Below are 19,506 nucleotides of genomic sequence, written 5' to 3' on the forward strand. Positions count from 1 at the left end.
AGAGGAAGAGTAAGGGGTCGTTTTTCAGAACATAACATTTGAACATTTCATACGCCCGCTCAAACCAAGACCGGCTTTAGGTTGATCAAGATATTTTACTCAAACCTGCTCTAAAATGGTTACATGCCCTCGTAAAGGTATATAAGTTAGAGAGGTTGTTTGTATTATCATGTAGATTGACCTATTGACCTACGTTTAGGCTTACATCCTCTTCTTTCAAAACGGTAAACTTCCAGTGAGAGTAGTTACTTCTTCACATCTTTTGTTCCTCTTAGGATGGGGGATAAGCCTTTCATAAAAGAGGTCCATCCATGAATGATTCGCTAAATTGGTCAAGTTTATAAAATGAACAGCGTATTGTCATGTAAATACCGTACATCGATAAGGCTTAGATTATTATATGATGACAAAAATGCCACACCGGTAGGGTAGATAAATAAAAAAAAATTAAATATATATATATGCCAATGCCTGACCTAAAAAGATGACCTAACCCCCCCCCCCCCCCCCAATGTATTATTATTTTGTTTATTAATCTACAGTTTGTCCGAGAACGGTAACTGTACGTAGTCTGCAGGAATATACTCTATTTAAAAGTTTACAAATTCCTCAAGAAATTTATTTAAAAAAGCATTTTAGAAATAGTCAAGAAGAAATCTCGATATAGTCCTTGGTCTTTCCGTCTTTTATAAGTTTTTGTTGTTGTTGGTGTTGTATTGTTCCCGAATTTTATTCTTTCCTTTAGAAAGGCATGTTTTATAATCCCGCTCTCTTTTTTCTATTCACCCCACTTTTAAAAAGAGCTATGGAATTATTATGATTTAAAACGCAGGTAAATCACGGGCGTGAAATAAATTATCGCCGTTCAACTGATGGTGAATGTTTGGTATTGCTTTTCCAACTGCTGATACCTTATATTTATATAGGGAAATCATGCGTACGCCACTGGATATGACATGAACTTGTATACAGATTGCAAAGCCGATTATACGCGGCCAATTTTATTATACTTATTTTGCGAAAATTTGTCAATTAGAAAGAGTATACAATTTGTGTTAATGATAGAATTAACGTAACTTGATCAAAAACGGTTCAGAAACAGCTGAAATATCAAAAATACATCCGTTCAGATTTTCGTCGATTCATATCTATACTAACTTGGGGAGGGTATGGAAGAGTGTTTAAAAAGTCACTTTAGAATTATTGTTATTATTACCATTAGTATTGTTATAATGCATTTTATAAATATTTCCTTTACTGATCATGACGCACCGTGAGTTCATTGATTACCAAAACAATGTCAAAATCTCCCGTCTGACTATTGCAAAGAACGGCACGAGAAGAAAGACACGACGCAAAAGAATACATAGAGTTTTATTTTAATACGATATGGGTTGTTTATTAGAACCAAGTCAAGAGAGGAGAAGAAAAAAAGGATTTGACTGACAAGCTCAGGCTGTGGCAATGTGCTACAAGTAGCGTGAATAATGATATTAAATTCATTAATTCATTACGACGCTAGAATAATATCGCGACGTGGAAATTATACAAGTATATTGATAATCATTCAAATTGCAAACATACACAAGCGTCCCAAACAGTAATCAATTTTCCGACTATAACCGCATACATGTATTCATTCACTCATTTGTCTTTTACTTTTTCTTGCTGGGGACAATCAAGCTCGCAATTAAACAACCATTCATCGTACATAGTCATCTTTATTTCACATTCCATACAGTCGTCACAAATTTTAAAAGGAGGTGTATTAAACCAACAACAGAAAAAAATATCATAATTTATTCTGATCAAGATGAACGAGTGTGTTGATTGCCCCCCAAAACAAAAACGCTCCCACCAGACAAGTTCAGGCTGTGCTGTAGCAATGTACATCGCAAAGCTTCCACAATAATAGGAAAGATAATACCCCGCCCGTTGCGACGCAAAACGGCGCGAGAAGAATAGATCGCGAAGCGAGAAGAATACATCAAGTTTTTACAAACAATGGGATGTTTATCAGTACGAGAACAGGAAGAGGGAAAGGCAGGCTTTGGCTGACAAATACTTTCTGTAGAGCAAGTTTAAGCTGTACTGTTGTGCATCGCGCATCACGAGCGAGAACAAAGGCGGGAGAGATAATCTTCCAACAATTTCTTTTCATATGCAAGAATCAGGTGAGGGTGACTTTTGCGCCCCTTTGCGCCCCTTTGCGCCTAAATGCGTCTCTTGAGGCGCAACCTTTCTATTCATGGCGCCCCGACGCGTCCGGGCACAGTCGCAACTTTGGAAGGCTCCCCTAAGTGAATTCTTTTCTCATATACACATTGTATGGTTTTATTACTCTACGCACATGACTGCGACTTTTAAAAATTCTTTTATCCATTTGCGACCAATATTATCAACTTATATCAACGATTATCAATGTTTAGTGTTCTTTATTGCCCTGGAAACATCTTCACTGTGATTTTAGTTTGGATTTGATGGTGAGTATCATCTTCTTGTCTGTTTTTACTTCTACACGATTTGGAGAGCATATAGGCCAAGCAACTTTCATCATAGTCCCATATATGGATGTTTTGACTTTATCATAAACATACAGTGGGTTGCAGATATCATCTAATTTTAGATGAAGTTGAGCTACATCGACGCTCTAGCCCGCCTATGCACAGGTGCGCTGAGTGGTCGTCTGCATGTAGCTCCAAACTTTGGTGTTGAAAGACTTGGCTGATGTTGACTCTTTGATGATGGTGGCTAATTTGTAGTTGATTCCATTGCTAAATGATACGAGCATAGAAGCTGTTCTTGTATGCTTCGATCCTGGCAGAGTAGTTGATGTACTGGTTTGGTCTTTTACTGCGGGTGACTGGTCTGTTGGGTTTTTTGGCGACTGGGATAAACTTCTCTGGAATGGTAATCGGGAGATAATGAGAGTTAATCTAAAATATATGTGTTAAATGTTGTAAATGACCCTTTTTCGGCAGACACTGAAAGTCAGCCATGCTGGAAGTCGGCCATTTTGAAAGTCAGCCATTGGGAATATTTTAAAAGGCAGGTAGCCATCTTGAATTCTAATGCAAACATAATGCATTAACTGTTTGTTTTATAAATATATTTCTAAGTCAGAAATAATTTGAAATGTTATTAGCATTGTTTGCAAAGACTGGTGTGAGATACTGGAAAGGAATTTTCTGTCTTTAGATATGTTAAAGCAAACTGATTTCATGTAATTCAGGTGGGCTGTATAACGTACAGACCACCTTATAATTTCGTTAGAATTGCCTTTATCAGGTGGGCTGTATAACGTACAGACCACCTATAATTTCGTTAGAATTGCCTTTATTTTATTATTATTATTTATATATATTTTTCTTATTTCTAACCACTTTTTTGTTGGCAAGATAACTTGGAAATGGCTCAATCAAATGCCTTGAAATTTGGCATACATATGTATAAGCATATGTACAAAGCACAATAACGTTTTCAATATTGACCTTCACTGATGACGTCATCTAGGCGCCATTTTGTAAAATTTTACGAAAATCAACTCATGACCATATCTTCATAACCAAAGGTTATTTCATATTCATATTTATTATGATCAAGGTCAATATCCGTCCGGTCAATTGCAGGTCAAAAAACGCGCGCGTGCGCGTACCTCCGCGCGTCAATACGCGCGCAAAATTTAAATGCTCAAAATCGTCTCAAAATCATTTTGCATACGTTTTAGGCCATTCTAAGCATTTTTTTAAAAATCGCGCGCACACGCGCATGCGCGCGCGTTTTCGCGCGTTAAACTATTAGACACCATAGAATCGACATTTTTTTTCTTTCATAATATTCCACATATTCTTCAAACAAATTGATACCATGTTTGTCTCTTTATGACTATAAATAATTGAATAATCGACCGTTTAACATAAATTTCAATGCGCGCGAGCTCTTGTAATACATAGCATATATGGGCAAAAACATGCCTATGCAAAATCCATTATAGCTCTTTAGGATGCAAGGTGACCCAATTTGTTTTCATATTTTGAGCGAGTATAAATCAGAGATATGATTTCATGTCTCATTGACCCTCAATTAACTCATGACGTCATCATAATGGCCTCCGAACTCAAAATTTCAATTTGCCTATTATGACGTCAGCATTTTTTTGGAAAATTGATTGTATCTTTCTAAAAATTGATTATTTTCTTTAAAATTTGATATGTTCTAGCTGAGACAATTCTCTACAAATCCAATTGTCACAATTTTTCATTTTGACAAAGGCATCATGGCGTATTTTTGCGATTAAAGGAGGCAAGCTATTTTTTCACATTTTGCGTGTATTCTCTATGGGACATGACTTTTTCTCAAAACTTGATTCTACATTCCCGTCTTTCGCGAGCAATATCTACGTCGTTTTAGCTTCATTTACGCTGAACTCCGAATATGTTGTAGCTGAGACAAAAAGCTATTCAAATGTACCCTTTATTTTGTCTCAATTTTTTGTTGGATCAGCCCACCTATACTTGTTCCAAACAAGTATTACAAATCTAGTTATTATTTATTTATTTATTTATTTATTAAATATTTTTCTTATTTCTAACCACTTTTTTGTTAGCAAGATAACTTGAAAATGGCTCAATGAAATGCCTTGAAATTTGGCACACATATGTATAGGCATATGTACAAAGCACAATAACGTTTTCAACATTGACCTTCACTGATGACGTCATCTAGGCGCCATTTTGTAAAAATCAACTCATGATCATATCTTCATAACCAAAAGCTATTTCTCATTCATATTTATCATGATCGAGGTCAATATCCGTCCGGTCAACTTCAGGTCAAAAACGCGCGCGTGCGCGTACGTCCGCGCGTTAATGCGCGCGCAAAATTTTTGAATGCTCAAAATCATCTCAAAATCATTTTACATACGTTTTAGGCCATTCTAAGCATTTTATAAAAAATCGCCCACACACACGCGCATGCGCGCGGTGCGCGCGTTTTCGCGCGTAAAACTATTACACAACATAGAATCGCCATTTTTTTTCTTTCATAATATTCCACATATTTTTACAAACAAATTGATACCATGCTTGTCTCTTTATGACTATTAATAATGGAATGATCGACCGTTTAACATAAATTTCCGTGCGCGCGAGCTCTTGTAATACATAGCATATATGGGCAAAAACATGCCTATACAAGATCCATTGTAGCCCTTTAGGATGCAAGGTGACCCCAATTTTTGGGTCATATTTTGATACAGTATGAATTGGAGATATGATTTCATGTCTCATTTGACCCTCAATTAACTCATGACGTCATCATAATGGCCTCCAAACTCAAAATTTCAATTTGCATATTATGACGTCAGCATATTTACGGAAAATTGATTGTTTCTCTGTAAATATTGATCGATTGTCTTCAAAATTTTGATATGTTTTAGCTGAGACAATTCTCTACAAATAAAATTGGCCCTAATTTTCATTTTGACAAAGGCATCAGGGCGTATTTTCGCGATTAAAAAAGACATGTCAATTTTTCACATTTTGAGTGTATTCTCTATGGGACATGAGTTTTTCTCAAAACTGGATTCTTTCGCGAGCAATATCTCTGTCGTTTAGCTTCGTTTACGCTGAACTTCGAGTATGTTATAGCTGAGACAATAAGCTATCTCAAATGTACCCTTCATTTTGTCTTAAATTTTGGTTCGACCAGCCCACCTATACTTGTTCCAAACAAGTATTACAAATCTAGTTATTTTTCTTATTTCGACCCACTTTTTGTTAGCAAGATATCTTTGAAATTATTAAATCAAATGCTTTGAAATTTGGCACACATATGTATAGGCATATGGACAAAACACAGTAAGGTTTTGAACCTTGACCTTGACTGATGACGTCATCTAGGCGCCATTTTGTGAAATTTTCTGAAAAAAAACTCTTGATCATATCTTCATAACCAAAAGTGATTTTTCAATCATATTTATCATGATTAAGGTCAATATCAGTCCGGTCAATTTCAGGTCAAAAAACGCGCACGTGCGCGTACGTCCGCGCGTCAATGCGCGCGCAAAATTCAAAATGCTCAAAATCGTCTCAAATTTATTTTGCATACGTTTCAAGTCATTTTAAGCATTTTATAAAAAATCGCGCACACGCACATGCGCGCGCGTTTTCGCGCGTAACACCATTAAAAAACATAGAATCGCCATTTTTTTTCTTTCATGATATATCTCATATTTTTTCAAGGAATTTGATACCATGTTTATCTCTTTATGACCATTATTAACAAGATGAGCGTCAATTCAAGATAAATGTCAGTGCGCGCGAGCTCTTTTAATACATAGCATATATGGGCAAAAATATGCCTATATAAAATCCGTTATAGCTCTTTGGAATGCACCGGGATCCTTTATTTTTTTTCATATTTAGATAGAGTATGAGTCGGAGATATGATTCCATGTCTCATTTGGCCATTAAGTGTATCGTGACATCATCACAATGGCCTTGGAACTCAAAATACGAATTTGCATATTATGACGTCAGCATATTTATGTAAAATTGATTGTATCTCTGTAAATATTGATCAATTTTCTTCAAAATTTCGATATGTTGTAGCTAAGACAATTCTCTACAAGCGCAGTTTTAACTATTTTTCATTTTGATGACGTCATCATAGTAAAAATTTTGATTAAAGGCCTCATGTCAAAAACTTCATAATTTGCGTGTTATGCCTATAGAAGGTGAATTTAGTTCACTTTATGAATCTACATGATATTGTTTTAGTTGACCAGCCCACCTATACTTGTTCCAAACAAGTGTTATATGTCTAGTTTTATAAATAATGTTTAAGTCAACATCGTATGTATATATTGTGAGAAAGTGCTTACATTCTAAGAACATTTGTTAGTGTGTTTTTGTATCAAACTAATATGATAGGATACCATGTTTATTATTGCTTATTAATTATACTACAGCCGCTTAGGGTGGTTTTTCAACCACACTCCGATGACCCATGGTCTACGACAGACTGATTTCTACTCTCCGCTGGTCAACTCCTCACGAGCCATCGAGCCATTCGACCCCGATCTCGTTTAGTTCTGCATGTTGCAACGCAGGAAACACTTTCACAGACTCCAACGGTCACTAATTGTTGACTGCTTTATCTCTGGTCTAAAACAATAGCCTAAACAAGATGTGTCAGCCTCATTGGCGAACATCAATATCATGCAGCCTGAATAATTCCTAGCTTCATACAAACATACCTTGCCAGAGTTAAACTCAGGTATCCTGTACCTGATTGGATGTACACAATAACATCTGATGATCAGGTGCTCACTGTTGCACTTCTGTGGTCACTAACTACTTCTTGCGATACGGTTCCAAAGAATCTATGTTTATAAGACAACAAAAAGTTAGTAACGTTCAATGCTAGGATCAAATGCATGTACAAGTTATCAGTTTATACGTATTTTCATGTCATTTAGAGTTATAGATAGAAATACCCATGTCATATGTAGGGTTGAATCCATATTTCTCAACAGCAACAACAACAAGGAAAAAAGAGGGGGTCGCATAGTCCTGAAAAATCACTTCAAACAAAGTAAATGTTAAGATATTAGTAATATAAAAATATAAGAATACTGTAACGAAACCGGTTCCTGTCGATGTTCTTCCCAGCAGCTTCTCTTGTCAGGATGCCTTCTGCTGGTAGGTTTTCCAGGTCCGGTACCAATTTTACCGTGGATCCGTTTGGCAGAAATATACTGCCCCGTTGACGTTGACACCAGTCTGATATATTGCTCCGCACCACCTCTCGACCACCGTCTTCTACCAACCGTTGTACGTACGTCGTATACCACAAGCCAACTAGGCCAGTCCGCTTCTGCACCTTTCAGACGTCTATACCAGTCTGCTTGTGCATGCAACTCCAATTGGCCGCACCAGTTTGCTTCATGCACCTTCCAGACGTCTATACCAGTCTGCTTGTGCATGCAACTCCAATTGGTCGCACCAGTTTGCTTCATGCACCTCCAAACAACCAGACCGTCTGACTTCGTACAGTCAGCTTACTCGACCATGCCACTGGCTCTGCTACACAGTAATCCCTGGTATTGTCTAATACTAGAACGTAAAAGACCCAACAAACACAACCTAGATTCTTACCATGGTCGTCACCTAAAATCAGACTTCAACTTTAGGTTTCCCCATGGAAAGACATGCAAACGATCATCTCAATCATTTCGTTGCACGCAATACTTTATTGGGCAAGTATCCAAACATAATCTGATTGCCTTACAATGTAAGTGTGCCCAGTGGGCGACGGCAATTATGTAGACTATGACAGGAAGCTCACAGACAAGCGAGACACTTGATTTATGTACACATTTCTTATACATTTATTATTCTCGTTAGGTTTCCAATAATTACATAAACATTGATATAACTCCACTTTCCAATATCAGATTGAAACAAACCATATATCAAATAAAAGCACTAGTTTTACTCTATAAAACTAAACAAAAGAGAACAAGTAATTATTAATGATAGAAAAGTAATTACACTAAAACTGTCAAAAACATGCACAATCAAACATTCTTGAATTAACACGTAACTTTAGCGTCGTATATTTAACTTGAATTACGCCATCTACGCCGAAATAACTATCTACGAAATGAAACCAATTTCGTGACAATACATATTTTTTCTAAATATGTTTTTGTAATAAATATTTCAATCAAGGCACAGTACCATAAGAGCACAATTAGGGGAGGGGTGTAGGATTGGGAAGCTAGGGGAGACTTTTTTGGGGGTAGATCTAGTGGATCTAGGGTAGGTGTAGGGAATTGGAGATCACCAAGCTTGAACCCATCACTGTCTGTCCCTGACGGCTCCAATATTGCTATAGCGCTATCTGTGGTCTTTAACAACACTACTGCATATATCCAATTCATTTCGAAGACTACAATGCGTTATTTCTCCGAGAAAATTGGCAAAATTGACCTAGATAACCAATTTTGATCGTAAAATGTTGTTCTGATATAAAAACACAATTTTCACCGAATGTTGTGATGTATGCAGATATTTAGGGGTGGCTCTTAAAAAGTAGTTTTAAAGGAAGTTTATGAAGTGTGCCAACCATCACAGAAAACTTATGGCCATTGTGTGTTGTGAATGGGTGTTGCAATGCACATTATGAATAGTGTCTGTTCAGAAATGTGTGAAGGCAATGGGGAACACCAGATCACCGTATTCTAATTTGAATGCATTTTATTTTAAGAAGTTGTTTCTAGGCTGTGAGTTTGATCAATGTAAAAGTCACATTGCTAGAACATTATTCTGAAAGTATTTACACATAATTTAAAGCTTATCTGCCGTAGTTTATAGGAGGGATTAGACTGCCCTGCAAGGTCACTGGATTGGTGGTTATCTCATCAACTCAGCTCTCAGTTAACATAAGAAAAAGAGGATCGTGGGGGGGGGCAATGGTCACCGATTAGGCATCGTTTGTTATATAGAGGGCGCAAGTAGCTGCAAGTAGTGCAGTGGGCCTTTAAAGCACCTTCATTGCTGTAAACAAAAAGCTATAAAAATATTTTTGGCCACATTGTTTAAAATCGTTTCAAAATTACGGTAAAAAAAGTGTTTCATCTAACTATGACAAACCCATTTTCATTCACATTGTATTTAAAATGTATTTATGTGTAACTGTCCCTTATTACCTACACATGTAGTTAATGAGAGACCTTTGGTGATGAAGTCATTAATCATTGTTATCTTTTTAATCAGTTACATAATGACCACAATGTTGTTACCAAATAAAGAGAAGAAGTTACTGAAGAGAATACAAAACTTTCTGTAAGTGTAACATTTTTCATGTTTATGTAAATAATGCAAATGTGCTTAAGGGTCTCCAATTCCCCCACACCTACCCTATATCCGATCTACGCTGAATCAGGACCTGGATCACTATGACTCAACACCAAGTCATAATTACCCATTATACGGTCAAAGCCACTGGCAATGCCACGTCTGGAAAAAGGGACACAGGTTGTAAAAATCTACAAGGACTAACTTCAAATTCCTCATTGAAATTCCACGATGATCTTCCTAAATCATTCATTTGTTTTCTTTTTAATTAGAATGTACGATATACACAGCAATGTTCAAGGTACAGGATTTAATCATAAATATTTCTCTTCCGTGTCTGTCTTTAGATTGTCCTAAGAATAACCATGGGATACGACTGGAATAAGATGTTCACTTTACTTCTGATTTTATTGTTGGGACTAACGGCATATTACATTTCCAGCATCAGCGAAGATGGTGTTCGAAGTAGAGTCCGACACTTGGGAGACAGGCCGACTCCGTTTAGAATTGAACCCGACCAGATTATAACACGAAACACAACAACAAACGCAATGGAGACAGGTAATTCAATCAGATATTCGAATAGATCATAAAATAGGTTTGTTAGTACTATTAATCAATTGTTTTTCCAGACCAGACCAGACAAACGAATAGACAAAAGTTATAACCATACAAACATTGAGATTTATAATGGGAAAAGACACAAAAGTTGAAATGTGTAAATGCTACAAGCACCCACCTAACCCACTATCATAGATACTACAGACTTGTAATAAATTCTTCTAAATAGTAAAAGAGACGCTCTTTCGTCTGTCTTGTAGAAACATGGGCGTCAATGCATGCATATCTTTCTAATACGATTGCAGTTCTAGTTTTTATCTTGATATCATTCAATATAAAAACAATACAAATATTTCTTCAAATTACATTTCTTTTTCATCATAACGTTATTCAAAATCCTTAATGCATGAATAATCCAGAAATTGCGAGCGAAATTTGATTTTGAATGAAAATCATTAAAAAAAATTAAATAAATTACAATCCCCTCCCTAATATTATCCAAACCCAAACAAAACCCATTACCATTTGCAACTCGCTCATCCTTATACGAACACATGCACACTCACATACGTGTAGCCCTCCTCACACGCGCGCGCACACACACACACACACCCACACGCACGCAAACACACACGCACACACACGCACACAAACACACAGCATGGTTACCTGCTCATATTCAAATTGATACTCACTTCTAGTTGTGTTCAATAATTCAATTTTCAATTCAATTCAAGGTTTTATTTCGAAAAAAACATAAAGTATACAATGATACACATGCTGCAGCTAAAAAGCTGAAATGTATGTGTTTACAATGATCAAGGATACATATAAATAGGAAAGAATATCCATTCACAAAATATATCTACATTATAGTACAATGAAACCATGACAGATAAAATATACTGGTCTGGTTAAAAAGACAACTGTTCATATATACAAATTAAAAAAATTGGGTTTGAAAAGAAAAACTTAAAACAATCAGCGATAATTAAGAAGATCAATAAAATATGGTATTGCACTTTGTTTAAAACGAGAGGTTCTGCATTTATATTGCCTATACTTGTGTTTATTTCGTAATAACCTGTCGCCATTATTGTTTGCCCTTCAAACAATTTAAATTCAACTGTAACTAGGTCTCTGACTCTTTTTACCTTAAACATACGACAGAAAAAGAAAAAGGCTCTTTCTCATACTTTGCAATACAACTGTACAACTTACTATCAATTTTCATTCAAACATCTCCTTCCCTACTAAGTTTTAAAACCAGTATAAATCACCACACATCTTTGGTTTGTGTTGGCCAGGAGGGATTTGACATTCCTGCCTAGTCGCTGACAGGTGGTTATCTCATCGAATCAGCTCTCAATTAACATAAGAAAAGGGGTACCATGGGGGACCGACGGGTACCGCTTAGGCATTGTGTACTATACAGAGGGTGCGAGTAGCTACAAATAGTGTAGTCCCGCTTTAAAGCTGTATTATCTTTACCATGTAGTTTTTATATTTAATATTTTATAATGTATTATTTTGTTCATAGCAGGGCTGCCTTGTTAACCAGGCCTTCTGTGGCACTGCTTTTGAAAGATAACCAAATAAATGAATAAATATATCAATATGCACATAATTGTTTTTTATGCAATGTATCGTTTCACACGGGCAGGTTTGGTTTTCTGCAATGACACACGACTGATGCCAAAAGGGACATTCCCACCTATATCGCTGGCTAGCTTTCCCGGGTCAGGTAATACGTGGGTTAGACATCTCATAGAGACTGCAACTGGTTATGCCACAGGAAGTGTGTATACGAGCCCAATACTTAGTAGCCGAGGTACGAATAACAACTACTTTTCCCTCTCCCGCCAATCAGCCCTTAGGTCTGTTGTCATCAGCTCGAGTTTGCCAAACAACCTGCCATTTTCAGACTCGGGATATTATCCCGAAGCTCGAAATTGCGTCTTTACCAGACCAATACGCTTATCACAATTAGCTCAGACGGGCGCAAATTACTAGCCCGCTATTTCCTAAATACCGGGATATTTTGGAAACAACACCAAGATTTCTCGGGATATTTTCTCTACCAAATATCCCGCTAATTGCAAGTGCGGACTGATGATGACGCAAATTAACTGGCTAATTTGCGATCGGAATAGTTCAAATGGTTATTTGGCAAACTAGAGCTGAAGAAGGCAGGCCTCATGAACTTTTCAGTCTCGTAGGCCTCTTTATTGTTTCAGAGAGTTTACGAGACCGTCGGCCCATAAGAAGAGTGGTGTGATGATCCCAAAAATTGTGAGAAATGAACTATTTAAAAACGCAATCCAATGTAAGACAGGGAGACCCATATTCAAGGCCTGATATTTTATATACAAACCAATATTGTCTTCTTTAATTTATGAGGTTTCTCAACAAATAATGGCTGACCATTTTTTTAAAAATAAAGAACGGTTCAGAATAGCGCGTTTGCCCACATTGAGATGAATTGTGATTAGGAGTTACTCTTTTTTTTTGAACGAATACATGTCAATTCGGAAGGAGACCAGGGGGTGTTTCACAAAGACTAAGATCGACTTTAAGTTTGACTTAACTATGTCAGGCCTTTCATGCCACTAGTTCCTCTAACCATGCCTGGCATTGGTTTCTCAAGGGACGTACAAATCGTGGTCACAAATCTACAGAATTTACCTGATTTGATAATTCATTATAGAAGGAAAAAATATCATCTAAATATTATAATTAAGAAACCAATGGTGTGAGCAACCAGTGGTATGAATGTCCTGCCATAGTTTAGTCCAACTTAATCAAAGGAGTCAAACCTTATGTTGATGATCCATTTTAACTAAAACTTTGGCAGAGGCAAATTTAACATGAATGTGGGAAATTACTGTTAAAAGTTTAGCTGCTCGAGCGTGGCGAGATTTCAATAACCATGGTGTCCTGCAAGCAAACATCATGTGAGGTTATAATGATAATAATTTGGTCTTATTTAATTAGCCGTTGCCACATTTGCTCTTCCTGCGGGCCCAGCAACCATTATTACCACATCAATTATCATGTACCCATCTACATCTGTGAAGAGAGCGTCAAATGTGGACTCTGTCTTGCCAAAGGACTTTTCATTAGGCGGTGTCACACAGAGCCCAAAATTCCGGATTTTAGTTATCCTCTTATTTGGCTGTCTGTCATCAATTATCCCTTAAAAATTCCCCTAAAAAATCCCTTAAAAAATCCTCTAACGAAGCAAGATAATTCTCCCTTGAAAGAATTTTTCAAGGGATTTTTAAGGGATTTTCTGTCTGACACCAATGTTGAAATAATCCCCTTTAAGGTCAGTGTAAGGTCAATGTTTGGCTTGATGATTGGCTCGCATATGGTTTTTAACGCGCTATCATAACCTGCCAAAACATGGGTCGGTTGGAAAAAAAATTCTCTCCCTCTTTGGGCTGATATTTCTCAGCCTGGAATGCTATATTTTTTTCTCTAAAAAACGGTAAAAAAAGATTTCAAGATTTTGGGGTGGGCAGGGAGGGGGTGTGATGGTAAACACATTATCGATGTCACCGACTAATTTTATTAGGGTCAAGCTCCCAACAAAAATGTCCCATCATAAAAATAATCTAACTTTACTGCAAAAAAAATCAATGAAGACCGCAGATTAATTTTTTTCTTTCTTAACCGAATCAACTAAATGTGGATGTTCAAGTCTATAAAAGTATGGCATCGGCCAAATTATTTTCAGGTAGAAAAGTGTAGTCAGCAAAGAATAATTGAGACACCTTGTCTCATTGAGGCAATAGAAGATCGAGTTCAGTATTTCAATAAATATGACTTTCAATTCCTGCAGGTCCACGCTATATTTGCCTGCCAAAAAAGCCTTCTACTGGAGGAATTTTGTAAAAGCCTAGTTCTCTTGAAATGCGATTCCGTTACTAGCTAGACTACTACTTAATGGTTTATTAAAAAATAAATGCTTTCCATTAATTTCGCACATTTTTAACCAATTCACGACAGGTTTTATAGGCGAAATGCAACCAGCCCTTTCAGGCAGGGCTCTGACAATCAAGACACACATGTTCAATGAGAATACGGTCGGTGCTATTTTACTTGTACGCAATCCATATCGAGCGATGATATCTGAGTATAACAGGCAGAAAGCTGGCAAGACGGGACATGCCCGTGAAAAAACATTCAAAACAGCAGGTAATCATATACTACTACTATAACTACTACCACTACTACTTCTTCTTACTACTGATACTACTACTATTTCTACTATACGACAAAAGTAACAACTACTTTTATACAACTCACTCCCAGATCCTTATCAAATGATTGGTCATGCGCGGTCACATGTGATTCATTTACTTAGACTATTGCACGTTTTTTCATGAAAAGGCGTGCAATAGTTTCCAGTACTATTGCACGCCTTTTTTTTTTAGTGCGTGTACATGATGCGCAGTAGTGCGCGTTTAGGTTAGGGCGCATATACTGCGTATGGGCCTATTCTTGCGCAGCACTATGCGTAAATGCGTATAGAGCTAGAGGTAAGTGCACTTATCTATGTGTGCGCACTAAATTAAGCCTATTTAACTTGAGATTTCAGAATTGAGATTTGAGATTTTATTTGTTAGCCACGAAACAATCTTGAATGAAATATTTTTACATCAAATAAAAAGGATCTAGGAGTTTCGTTGTATGAAACAAATGATGCATGTTTTCGTTCGTTCGTTCATTATACGATCTAACCGCCCTCGTTGATGATGTGTGTATACCTAACGGCTTCGTGCGATAGTAAGCAAATAATTACCGTTGGTAAAGGTGATGGGACAAACTATATCACTTCCGAGGCGATCTGGATGTAGCTATCTTTCCGAAGCGAGGCTGAGGAAAGGTAGCGTATACATTCAGATCGCCGAGGAAGTGATAGTTTGGCATCGCCTGAAACCGAAAGGTGATTTTTTGCTTTATATTCCACATCGGAAACATTGCACTTCCTCCGTCATGTTAGACGAACAAATCGTCCATTAACAAGCCAGCAAACGGTGTACGACACGTACAGTGCATGCAGTACTTACGTATAGGCCCACGAACGGATATGCAACGTATACAAAAAAGTGCGTTGCACTGTGTAGATAGTACTATTATCTACACAGTGCAACGAACTTCTGTTCTCCCATTAATGATGGGCGAACTATCTTTCATCACGTGATTTACTTTTGACCAACCGTAGCGCAAGATTCTTTGTATGTGGAATATAAATACACACAGCCTCAACTCGAGTGCGGATAGATAGTATAATGAACTCATGCGCATGTATCATTTGTATACTATTAACTGAGACATGAATGAAAGAGCTAGTGATAACGTACGTCGGGGGGTGGATGTGCTTTTCGTTTAAACAAAAAAATGAATTTTTAACGATTTTGGGGGTAAAAGTCCATAGGCTAACATGTTAGGCTGCTGACTCTGACGATAGGGGGCGTTGTCAAATGAGACTAAACGGAGCTATATGATATACGATTACATTTACTACGACTACTACTACTACTACTACTTTACTACATCGACCACCATTACTACTCCTAATATCACTTCTACTACTGCACTATACAGGGGGTTAGGTAATTCCATTCTTACCACTAATACTACTTCTAATATATACTACTTCTACTACTACTACTACTACTACTACTGTACAACTACCACTTTTCTTTCAACTACGACTGTAATGCTACTACTACTACTACGACTACTACTACTATTGCTGATACTACTAATACTAATACTACTACTACTACGTCTACTATTGTACTACTAATACTACTCTTACTGCTCCTAAAACTACTACTACTACTACTACTACTACTACTACAAACTACTACTACTGTACTACTACTCCTCAAACTACTACTTAATTACTACTACTACTGATATTGTACTACTACTACTACTGCTCCTAAAACTACTACTACTACTTCTGTAAGTTGTAATACTACTACTACGACTGCTCCTAAAACTCCTAAATTTACTACAACAGGAAGTAACACTATAATAATGCTCCTACAACAACAACAACTACTACTACTACGTACGACAACAACAACGACAGCCACAACACCAACTTCTACTCCTATGTCTACTACCACTTAAATAACGACTACGACGACTACTACTGCTACTTTTTGCTAGTTAAATTTTTGTTTGTTTATTACGGTTAATTAATAATTCCATACAAAATTACAATAATAGTTATGACTTTTCAATTCTCTTCTACTTTCTTATAGAGTGGCGTAAATATGTCAGGGGAAACTCTCGTCGTTGGCTCGGGCTATATAGAGCTTTCATCTCCAAATGTCACCATTCGGGCAACACCTGCAAGTCGACGTTGATCGTGTATTACGAGCAACTCCAACTGCATCTCAAGGACGAACTGCGACGAATCCTTGAATACTTGAATATAACCATAGATGAAGAAAGGCTTGCATGTGCAGTTACGAATGCAGAGGGTCAGTTTCATAGACCAAAGAGAAATACAACCTTTGATCCATTCTCAAAGGAAGACAGAAGTTTGGTGGACATATCTTTGAATTTGTATCGCGATTTGATTGACCTGGAAGGATTAGAGGAACCACCGTCATCGCTTAGTTCATATCCGAGTGATTTATAGAGTAACTCCCACTAATTGACTTAATTGATTTATTTATTTGTGTTTCGATACTGTAAGTATTCCTGTATAATCATTCATCATTCATCTTTTGACACGAGAAATCATGATTATCCTTTTATTCAAATTTTCTCATTTTGGTATTAGAGGAAGGGCTAAGGAGTGGTACATTGTGGAACCAGGGCATGTGAGTTCCCTGGTGGAACTATGTAACAGGTATTTAATACCTATTAGGTATTAGCATATTAGTAATATGCTTTTGTTATAGCAGCGAATCTCACATGGAAGAGATCACATGTGGCGTAACACAAGGATCACTACTAGTTCCCCTATTTTTCACTTAGTATATAAACAATGTTAAAGTATCTTCTAACATGTTATCATTCATTGCCATAATTATGAATGAGTATTGATCCTAACGAAGATAGTTTTGTTTTATTACTGATGCGTGACTAGCATCAAGGGACCGTCTATGAGACATGAAGGCTGGCCAGTGAACCAAGGGGATATTTGTATAATTGTGCATTATTTCAGCTAGATACTTGCTCTGTGCTACTGGTATCCCCTTGAGCCAGGGATGAATTTAGAAAATGCTGTAGAAACTGTTCGCCCTGTTGACCCTTGCTAGAAAGTGGTATTTTGGGCGGGAATGAAAGAATGAAGTTCTTTAGGATGATGCGCTTGTTAAGAAACTTATAATATTATCAGACTGTCTAGTAGTAGTATGGGATTGGTTGATGTAATATTGTAATTGAAGACCTGCATAATCACAGTGTGAAACTCATTATATCATTGTTTGTTAGAAATATAAAAATTAAGGCTAAATGTTATTGTGAATTATATTTTTTTTTTCTCTCTCTCTCTCCTTCTCTCTGTATTGTTTACCCCCTTCTCTTTCACTCTTAGATTACTTTGTATGTAAACATCAGATTATTAAATTTAGTAAACTATTGTCTGTTAATTCGATAGAATATGAAATCGATGTACATGTATGTTTAGATGAGATTATAGTAAGAGGAAATCATAACTGTTTGTGAGTTCACTAGTAATATACAGTAATTAGTGCAGACAAGGACTACTTGCTAGTCATGTGAATATCGTAAAAGTTTAGAAAATAAGTGTCTATATGTGTCTTTTCAAGCTCAGTAATCTCGCTGGAAAAGGAAGTATTGAATCAAAGTGATACAGATGACTATTGTATAATATATGAATAGTTTAGGAAGTGTTACGAGTTTATACAGTACAATTGTGAATACCTGAGACAAAAAAAGGCTTGTTAATTCATGGATTAGTGAAGCCTCAGTCTCGGAGCGTAAAGTATAGGAACCTCAAAAGACAATAGTATGGGGATGATTATGCTAACATTCTTGTATCATGTCTATATGATTCTTAATGGAGACGCTAAGTGGTGGGTTTTATAATTAGAAGCTATGGTAAATTGAATGATATATCAATGTTATAGACATTCCTTGGCTAAGTTATTTGTAGCCAAGTAATTATTATGAGATACAAGAAGAGTGATAATGCGCTTGTAAATAAAGCAAGGAAGTAAGGAAAGTTTCCCAGATGATGTTCGTAGTGATATATTTCAGAAAGAGAACCACAGAGAGCTAAAGCTTTGGCGTCAAAATATTGAGTTCGATTCGATTAGGGGATCATGGTCTAAAGTCCGATTTAATTTGAAGACTGCAAAAAGTTTCTACTTGTACGTGCTATCTATATATTTCTGTCATGGATAGACATTTATGAATGATATTTGATATGCATAAACTTGACGTCAAGGGTAAACTTCTGGTTACAGCCATGTTCGTGCGCGCGTCACAGGAGACTGAAATTTCTGATATGCGTGTAATATAAACGGAATGTGAGTATTTTGTATTTAAAGCCCCACTGTCCTACCTGTAGCTACTTGCTCCCTCTATATAGAAAACTTCCCCAATCGGTGCCTGTTGGTCCCCCATGATCCTCTTTTTCTTATGTTAAATGAGAGCTGAGTTAATGAGAGAGCCACCTGCCACATTGACCTCGCTGTGTGGTCTAATCCCTTCTGGCTGAAGTAGTAAAGTCTGCCTTTAAAGACCAAATCTCCCAATGCTTTTCTGCATGTGCTATGTCTCGATCAAAGCGGAAGATCACCTAATTCGCGTTTGTGATGAATTCAATGTTTAGTTTATATTGTTCCTTTTCTGTATTCATTCGAGCATATAAAAATGAATAAATTCAAATTTAAATTCAAATCTGTTTATTGTATATACATATATTTTTTGCTTCATTTGTTTTCTATGAAACAATGTACACGTACTTCTCTTAGTAATAAAACTGTACTTCTGACACGTCTGAGAGGCCCTATATGTACACATTACATATTTCAAAACAAGAAAACGTTGAAATACAAACGTAAAAGTGCACATATTTCTT

General features: G+C 36.7%; 1 protein-coding gene and 1 long non-coding RNA gene across 5 annotated transcripts; one reads left to right on the forward strand and one right to left on the reverse strand.

The window, feature by feature from the left end:
- Positions 1–1,377: 1,377 nt before the first annotated feature.
- LOC115921631 lies at positions 1,378–8,111 on the reverse strand. Of its 2 annotated transcripts, none has more exons than XR_004063008.1 (3): positions 7,649–8,111; positions 7,259–7,384; positions 1,378–2,902 (listed from the first exon to the last, which is right to left on the reverse strand). It is a non-coding gene; the product is annotated as an uncharacterized LOC115921631 (long non-coding RNA). The 2 variants fall into 2 exon arrangements; XR_004063007.1 differs by having other exon boundaries at positions 7,638–8,111.
- On the forward strand, positions 2,229–18,646 carry LOC762754 (WSC domain-containing protein 1). Of its 3 annotated transcripts, none has more exons than XM_030979277.1 (5): positions 2,229–2,483; positions 10,211–10,424; positions 12,088–12,255; positions 14,436–14,624; positions 16,709–18,646. In XM_030979277.1, the coding sequence occupies exons 1-5, from the start codon at positions 2,481–2,483 to the stop codon at positions 17,089–17,091; spliced, it is 957 nt and encodes a 318-aa protein (XP_030835137.1). In that variant the 5' UTR covers positions 2,229–2,480; the 3' UTR covers positions 17,092–18,646. The 3 variants fall into 3 exon arrangements, with proteins under 3 accessions (XP_030835137.1, XP_030835136.1, XP_030835135.1); XM_030979276.1 differs by lacking the exon at positions 2,229–2,483 and adding an exon at positions 7,300–7,407 and having other exon boundaries at positions 16,709–18,645; XM_030979275.1 differs by lacking the exon at positions 2,229–2,483 and adding an exon at positions 8,111–8,260.
- Positions 18,647–19,506: the final 860 nt, after the last annotated feature.

Source organism: Strongylocentrotus purpuratus, unplaced genomic scaffold, assembly GCF_000002235.5.
Source record: "Strongylocentrotus purpuratus isolate Spur 01 unplaced genomic scaffold, Spur_5.0 spur5_scaffold_10, whole genome shotgun sequence".
In the NCBI taxonomy this organism is placed as follows: Eukaryota; Metazoa; Echinodermata; class Echinoidea; order Camarodonta; family Strongylocentrotidae; genus Strongylocentrotus; species Strongylocentrotus purpuratus.